The sequence below is a fragment of the Triticum urartu genome, chromosome 3 (assembly GCF_003073215.2).
Source record: "Triticum urartu cultivar G1812 chromosome 3, Tu2.1, whole genome shotgun sequence".
Classification (NCBI taxonomy): Eukaryota; Viridiplantae; Streptophyta; class Magnoliopsida; order Poales; family Poaceae; genus Triticum; species Triticum urartu.
In genome coordinates this window covers 510,390,027-510,398,683 of record NC_053024.1, presented here as the reverse complement: position 1 = coordinate 510,398,683, position 8,657 = coordinate 510,390,027, and the positions used below count along the sequence as shown (strand labels likewise).

The 8,657-nt window shown below is 56.6% G+C and overlaps 1 protein-coding gene across 1 annotated transcript; it reads left to right on the top strand.

Annotated features, from left to right (window-relative positions):
- The first annotated feature begins 1,811 nt into the window (after nt 1-1,811).
- Nucleotides 1,812-3,687, top strand: LOC125548579 (anthocyanidin 5,3-O-glucosyltransferase-like). Its single transcript, XM_048712148.1, has one exon. It carries the CDS (start codon nt 2,104-2,106, stop codon nt 3,538-3,540), a length of 1,437 nt encoding a protein of 478 aa, XP_048568105.1. The 5' UTR covers nt 1,812-2,103; the 3' UTR covers nt 3,541-3,687.
- The last annotated feature ends 4,970 nt before the right edge of the window (nt 3,688-8,657 follow it).

Sequence of the window (8,657 nt, the reverse complement as noted above, 5' to 3'; positions counted from 1 at the left end):
TCAAAGCGCTGGTCACGAGAAACACAAATATGAAAACAAAACCTAATTTATATTTTTTGTTTTAAAACATATATAACTTTGAAAATAAAAGGCAGGTACAAGGGACCTGAGTGCCCCGCCCTTAGAGCAACTCTAGCAGACCCCGCATCCCGTCGGCCCGCAAAACATGTTTGCAATTCTCGGAAAAACGCCTTTGCGGGCCGGCACGGACGGGCCAAGTTGCAGACCCTGCATAACGGACCCATAAAAAGGATATTCGTGGAATATGCTCTTTTATGGGTCGGCTTTGCAGGGTCTGATCTGGCGCAGCTCCTCCCGGCCCGGAAAACCTAAATTTGCATCTTAATTTGATCCATCATAATGCATTTCCTGACTTTTTCAATAACAATGGATACACAATACATCGCCAAATCTTTACTAGAATAGCAAGACCAAAGAAAACAAGAACCACAAGTATGCATTTTAGAAGATTTCCAACTTCCATAACTGCTCCCACTAGTTGGATTAATATCTTCTCCATGCATTCATTGTTTATCTGCGGATTCTTAATTTTGCAATCTTCTTTCTTCATTTTTGGTTCGAAATAAGTAGATGCTGCTTCCCCTCTAGTTGCACATGCAGCCGCATCATTGCCTTTGATTCTTTTAAGGAGTGTGTCAACGTCTATTAAGTTTCTTCCTATCAATAAATTAATATATTCACCTTCCCAAAACCAAAATGAGCATCCATCTTTCTATACACATGAATAAGCATGTTCGAAATGAGTTACCGCAATTGAAACAAAGAATGAGCTATCAAAATGAGCTACTGCAAGTGCACGTACCCCGTCGTTTTCGTATTTGAAGAACCCCCATCCGGGGTGCTTCGACGTGCCTGAAGTTAGCCGCAGTACTGTCCGCGTGCAATCGTCGCATTGTATGAGTAGCATCGGCGAGTCACAGAGCCGCTGTGCGAGCGCCGAGCCCGGTGGACGGCCGGACGAATCCATGCCCGCAAATCGTCGGCGGCATCGGGATGACGAACCCGTACCTGCAGCTGCATGCTGTGATGCGCCCTTGCCGGGGCTGCGGAAGATGCTCCCCGACCACTCCATCGCTTGGCGCAGCCACCGGCGGCCGGAAAAGCCAAATCCAGCGGCCCGCGATGAAGGTCCGCAGATCTGCAGATCTGGCGGCCCGCAGGCGCAGGGGGGGAGGCCTCGTGCGTGTGGCGGCCTTTCGGCGAGCTCCTGTCGGCTGTTTTCGTCGGAATCTTGGGCGGCGGCGCGAGGGGGAGAGGGGAGGTGGTTGGTGGAGAAAGCGCGGGCTGAAATGTCTCTCCACCAACCGCTTCCGTTTATATGCAGGGCACTGCAACAGCGAGGGGAAACCCGCGAATACGCGGGTTGGGGCCGAAATTTTGTCGCGCCCTTAAAATTTTTTGCAGTCCATGACGAGATGCGGTGTCTGATCGGACAGATTTTTTCGTTTTGATTTGTATTTTGGCGATTATTTTGCGGGTCGGGGCAGGACACGGGTTATGCTAGAGTGCTCTTACTTGCCGCAAATCCTCGTCCGCATTTTGCCTTGTGATCACGCTGTGAAAGTTGGATAGGTGGCTAGCTGACACGACTATGTGATACGAGTGTGTATATTACACGTGCACATTTGCATGCTACGTGTTGTTTGGTTATGGGTGAGTATTGGCTTGTCGGTCTAGCTGGCCAGTTTTACTTATATTTTATTTTACCCGTTGGGCAGTAGTTGGAGTGTTCTTTTTTATTGCACTGTGTCAAGAAAAATCTCAAAATGCTTTTAAAAATTTATAAACATCTAAGGTAAGACAAGTTTGGCAAATATGGTGCTGCATTCTATGACAAAGTTAGGTCATCAACCAAACAGGTCATGCCCTATGTCCCGACACGTCTGAAGTAGCGCGTACGTGTTCTTCTGTGGCCCGCAACCCAACCAGAAGACCCACCCGCCAGCCGATCTCGAGATGCCCAGAGCGCTCGCCTGACGAGCCACGCATAAATTTGGACGAGAAGTGGCCACTGTGCATTTGCGCTCGTAATCTCATCTCTTCCAAATTTCATTTCCCCCACAGCTCACGAAGGCAAGAGGCATGTCAGTTAGCATGACGCAGAAGACGGTGGTGCTCTATCCCTCGCTCGGCGTGGGCCATCTCAACCCGATGGTGGAGCTGGCCAATGTCTTCCTCCGCCTCGGGCAGGCCGTCGTCATCGCCGTTGTGAACCCGCCGGACAAGGACGCCGTGTCGGAAGACGCAATGGCTCGCCTCTCCACCGCCAACCCAGCCATCACGTTCCGCCTCCTCCCCGTGCCGTCTTGCGGCAAGGACCATTACTCCCACCCGGTCCTGCGCACCATCGACGTGCTCCGCGCCGCCAACCCGTCGCTGCGGGAGTTCCTCCGCACCCTCCCTGCCGTGGACGCCCTCGTGGTCGACATGTTCTGCGTGGACGCGCTCGACGTCGCCGCCGAGCTCGACATCCCCGCATACTTCTTCTTCGCCTCCGCGGTCGGAGACCTCGCCATCATGCTCCACCTGCCGTACTACTATCCCGCCGCCCCGTGCTCGTTCAAGGACATGGGCAAGACGGTGCTCCGCTTCCCCGGCGTGCCGCCGATCCGCGCGGTGGACATGTCGACCACGATGCTGGACCGGGAGAGCGATATCGCCAAGGAACGGTTGCGCCACTACACGCGGATGCCGGGAGCAAGAGGCTTTCTGACGAACAGTTTCGACTGGTTGGAGGCGAGGGCGCTGGAAGCACTCAGGTACGGCCTCTGCACGCCTGGTCGCCCAACGCCGCCAGTCTACTGCATCGGCCCGCTAGTCCTTCCTGGCCAAACGGGAGGGAGCGCCGGCGGGAGACACGCGTGCCTCGAGTGGCTTGACGCGCAGCCGGAGCGGGGCGTGGTATTCCTCTGCTTCGGCAGCCTGGGCACCTTCTCGGCGGCGCAGCTAGCAGAGGTGGCACGCGGGTTGCAGGACTCCGGGCACAGGTTCTTGTGGGTGGTGCGCAGCCCTCCCGAGCAGAAGGACGAGTCGGTCGAGCCGGACTTGCAGGCGTCGCTCCCGGAGGGTTTCTTGGAGAAGACCGCTGGCAGGGGCTTCGTGGTGAAGAACTGGGCGCCGCAGGCGGAGGTGCTGCGTCACGGAGCCGTCGGCGCGTTCGTGACGCACTGTGGGTGGAACTCGGTGCTCGAGGGGATCGTGTCCGGCGTGCCGATGATCTGCTGGCCGCTGTACGCGGAACAGAGGATGAACAAGGTGCACGTGGTGGAGGAGATGAAGGTCGGGGTGGCGGTGGAGGGCTACGAGGAGGGACTGGTGAAGGCAGAGGAGGTGGCGGCGAAGGTGAGGCTGGTGATGGCGTCGGAGGAAGGGAGCAAACTGAGGGAGAAGCTCGTGGCAGCCAAGGAGATGGCGGCGGCCGCTGTGAAAGACGGCGGGTCGTCTGACGTGGCGTTTCACGAGTTCTTGATGGACTTGGAGAAGTGCCGTTCAGAGAAGTCTGGAGAAAAGTCGATGTAGACTGTAATTGAAAGCGAGACAGGAGAGCAGTGTTGTTTCGCTTGCATTCCTCGTCTCAGACCTCTTTTGCTAGTCCCAAGGTATCACGGAACTTCCATGGAACCTCAGGAATCGGTATCAAAACCACACAGCGCTTTCATTTTGACTTTGGACTCGTAAGAGCAACTTCAAAGGATCGAACCATTTTGTCTGTTGCCGTCTTTTTGTCGGCGCGGACAAAAGTGACGACCCAGCGTATCGGCTAAAATCTAAATCACGTCCGCATCGCGTCCGCGCCGATACATTTGTAGTCCAAATTTGCGGCCCAATGCGTCGGCGCGGACGCCGAACGGACGCCATACGCACCTTTTCGCTGTCCGCGACGTCCCCATCTGACGGCCGTCCAACTATCCACTGTCCATGCAGTCAGCTTAATTTATGATCACGGGTCCACGCGTCAGTGACGGCGCTCGTCCATTTTTAAATCAACCATGCGGCGGGGCCGTCCTCATCCAAACTCGCCATCCACATCTAGCCAGCTCTGCTCCCTCGTCACCGGCAAACCCTAGCCACTAGAACCACAGCGAGATGGGGCTCTTCTCCGGCGCCGGCAGCAGCAAGGCCAAGGGCAAGGCCCCCGCCACCCCTTTCCCCGCAGAGTTTCTCCCGCCTCCGCCGGCGCCTCGCCGGCAGAGGCAGCGCGTGAACGTGCCAGTGCACCAGGCGGAGTGGCACTGGCGGCACCGCCAGCCTCTGCCGTACCCAGACGTGACCCTGCCGCACGACTAGCATCTGGATCCAGATAAGATCCCAGTGCCGGCGGCGCCACGGACGGCAGGGCTCACGCGGAGGAGGTGAGGCGCCAGCGGGCGCTGCTGACGTCGGAGCGGTGCCGTGGACGGCTAGGGCTCACGCGGAAGAGGTGAGGCGCCGGCGGGCGCTGCTGACGCCGGAGCAGCGCCGCGAGCCCGCCTACGCATCCGACTCGCCCAACTGGGCGAGGTGGTTCGCCTTCGAGCACAAGGAGGAGAGGTGACGGGGCGTGCGCGAGGTTGACCAGAGCGAGCCGCCGCCGCCGCTCATCGCCCGCGAGGAGGACCAGGCGGCCGAGGACGCCTACCAGGCAGCCCTTGCGGCCGTCTACCGGGAGAGCGAGGAGGACGAGCGGTGCAGGGCGGAGGCGGCGAAGGAAGAGGAGGCTCGCTACGAGGCGGCAATGGCGCAGGCACTTGCCCTCTCCGCGGCGGGCGACTACGTGGTGCCACCGGTGGCCCCGCCGTCCCCTCCCCGATGCCTCATCAAGCCGGAGAAGCAGGCGGAGCCCGAGCCAGAGCCGTCCCCCATCGAGCGCTACTCCTGGACGAGAGTAGTGCGCGAGTGGGTATGCGCGCCGCCGGTCTAGATGGGGGTGACGCCGGCACTGGAGGCGGCGTACCTCGAGCACTGGCGCCAGATCCGGACGGCGAGTACCTCGAGAAGCTCGAGCGCGACCTCGAGGAGGAGCAGCGCGAGGCTGAGGAGGAGACGCGCCAAGCCGCGGCTACACAGGCGGCCGCACAGCCCCCCGCGCCGGCACCGTCTGCGCCTGACATGGCCGCGCTCTGGAACACAGCGTTCTCCTGGGCCGGGCCGGCGCCGACGCTCATCGACCTCACAGACCCCGAGGACGACGACGACGCCTAGGGCAGCGCGCTGCCTCGTAGTTTAGGTTGTTTTTATTTTTTTAAATGCAAATGTGGACGCGTGGACTCTCGCCGGCCTTCGTGGCTGGCTTTATGTTTAATTAATGTTGTTTTTCGTTTTTAATATGCATGCGTTATTTTTTTCTAGCGCCATCAAAATGGGTCGGGCCAGCGTTGGGCGCACGCACCGACCCAAACGCGGAAGCGGACATCCGTGTCTGACTGGCCGACCTAAATGGACAAAACACGGACAAAAGCGCCGCCTGTTTGGGTCGGTCCGTTGGAGTTGCTTTAAGATTGTTGTTTTCTTCTAGATTTTTTCGAACAGCTTCGAGCAAGTCCAATGCGCCGACCCAAACGGATGATCTTTTTGTCTGTTTTTGTCCATTTGGGTAGACTGTCCGCTCGGTGTCCACTCTCTTTAAGATTTGGATCGACAATGTGTCCAACAGCCACCAAATATTTCATGTCCGCACGTAAATTTTGAAAAAGGCCCGCGGCCATAGTTCATGCCAGCGGACATTTCGTCGCCCGAAATTCATGCCGGCACCATGCCAGTGCCGGCATACAATGCCAGCTTAAAAAAACACACCACACGCTTCAGCTAGTGCACTTGTGAGCGGCCGACGCACTTGACGGGAGTTCAACCACGTCATCGCGGTCGTGGTCATGCCAGCACACTTGCCGACATAGAAAAAGGATGGCGCTCACCGTCATAGGTCACTCGGCGTCGAATTTGAGCATGTCGGCCTGCATCTTCTTCAACCACGGTCTCTTCCTTGGCGACACGGTGTTGAGATCCACCTTCATGATCTCAACCCCCGTCATCATGCTAGCGAGAGCCACTTCTTTCGCCTTGGTCTTGGCATTGGCGGCCTCGATCTCTAGCATCTTGGCTTGCTTCTTCCCCTCCATCTCAAGCATCCTCGTTTGATTCTCCGCCTCCATCTCAAGCCTCCTCCTTTGGATCTCCATGAAGGCGTTCATTTGATCTTCCTTGTCTTGCCGGCGCTTCTCCTCCCTTGAGTCCTTCTTCGTCATCATCTCTTTCACGGTTGCGATCAAGGCGTTAGATGCCACATCCCGCTTGTCCTCCTTGTTAGAGTTGGTCTTCCCCCGCGACCGTGGCTTCTCGCCGTCCCCAACCTCCTCCACGGCCTTCTTCCCCCACGCGACATGAGGGCGGCATATTGTGTCTTGAACTTCTCCTCGTCTTTGATGACCCTTCAATAATGGGAAAGGTTGAAGGACTTGCCATCGTGTTGGACCTTGAATGCATCCAAAGCTTGGAATGCCTACAAATAAATTGCATGCAAGCATATTGGCAAATAGATATGGAAATGGAAATGGACATGCAAGCATAAATGGAATGACACAAAGAGGGGCGCTTGCTAGCATACCATGTCTTGCATGCCGATGCCGCTCACGGGGCGTGCCTTGATACTCTCAAGAGTGGCACAAAACTTGTTGCACTCTTGTTGGATTACCTTCCAATGCTTCGAAATGGACATCCACCCGCGCGTGCTTTGCATTTGGTACGGAGGAAACTTCTGGTGCTCATGGAACTCATGATGGACACGAGTCCAAAAGGTTGATGCCTTTTGTTCGGCGCCGGTTTGGGTGTCTTGCCCAATGTCCCTCCAACACTCACAAAGGAGCTTGTCCTCAGCTGTCGTGTATGCCTTCGTCCGCCTGTTCTTGCGCTTCGGCTCCCCCCCGGCGGCTCGGCTAGCGAGCTTGTCCTCGAACAAAGGCTCCCCTTCGATGTCCGACTCATCCTCTTCTTCGAGTCTGTAGTCCTCCGGAAACTCATGGTCGAGCGGGAAGCCGTCCAGGTCCAGGGCGCCCTGATCATGCATGAAGGCGACCTGATCTTGATCAAAGGTGGACGACGTGAATGGCCCTCGATCATCCTGGCTTTGTGTCTCGTCAGGATCGTAGCCAGCCCCAGCAGCTGCCGCACCACCCTAGAAAGATGATGTTCTACATGTAGTCATCGTCGCCGGAGGCTGGCATTCCGCCGAACAAGTTGCGTGCGCCCGACAACACGTAGGCCGGCATGTGCCGCACGCGTTTCCTCGCCCCTCCGGATGACGAGCCACCGGCCACCGGTATGGCGTTGAGGTCGATGGGCGCGGGCACGGGCGTGGAAGGAGCCACCATGCTCACCTCGGGCGAGCATTCCCCGGAGAGTCGGGAGGCTTATGGGTAGACGTGAAAGTCGGGTATCGGCTGCGTTTCCGACGCATGGGGCGACTCGGGAAGCACCATCCGAGAAAATACAGATGAGTCGGGTGTTGGGGAACGCAGTAATTTCAAAAAAATTCCTACGCACACACAAGATCATGGTGATGCATAGCAACGAGAGGGGAGAGTGTCCTCCACGTACCCTCGTAGACCGTAAGCGGAAGCGTTATGAGAACGTGGTTAATGTAGTCGTACGTCTTCACGATCCGACCGATCCAAGTACCGAACGTACGTCACCTACGAGTTCAGCACACGTTCAGCTCAGTGACGTCCCACGAACTCCGATCCAGCAGAGCTTCGAGGGAGATTTCCGTCAGCACGACGGTGTGATGGTGGTGTTGATGAAGCTACCGACGCAGGGCTTCACCTAAGCACCGCTATGATTTGACCGAGGTGGATTATGGTGGAGGGGGGCACCGCACACGGCTAAAAGATCAATGATCAACTTGTGTGTCTATGGGGTGCCCCCCTCCCCATATATAAAGGAGTGGAGGAGGGGGAGAGGCCGGCCCTCCTAGGCGCGCCCCAAGGGGAGTCCTACTCCCACTGGGAGTTGGACTCCAACCCTTCCAAGAGTAGGAGTAGGAGAGAGGGAAGGAGGAGAGAGGGGGAAGGAAAGGGGGGCGCCACCCCCCCTCCTTGTCCAATTTATACTAGAGGGAGAGGGGCGTGCGGCCTGCCCTGGCCGCCCCTCCTCTTCTCCACTAAGGCCCAATAGGCCCATTACACTCCCTAGGGGGTTCCGGTAACCCCCCGGTACTCCGGTATTTATCCGAACTTGCCCGGAACCCTTCCGAAGTCCAAATATAGTCATCCAATATATCGATCTTTGTGTCTCGACCATTTCGAGACTCCTTGTCATGTCCGTGATCAAATCTGGGACTCCGAACTACCTTCGGTACATCAAAACACATAAACTCATATTACCGATCGTCACCAAACATTAAGCGTGCAGACCCTACGGGTTCGAGAACTATGTAGAAATGACTGAGACTCATCTCCGGTCAATAACCAATAGCGGAACCTGGATGCTCATATTGGCTCCTACATATTCTACGAATATCTTTATCGGTCAAACCGCATAACGGTATACGTTGTTCCCTTTATCATCGGTATGTTACTTGCCCGAGATTCGATCGTCGGTATCTAAATACCTAGTTCAATCTCGTGACCGGCAAGTCTCTTTACTCGTTCCATAATGATACATCC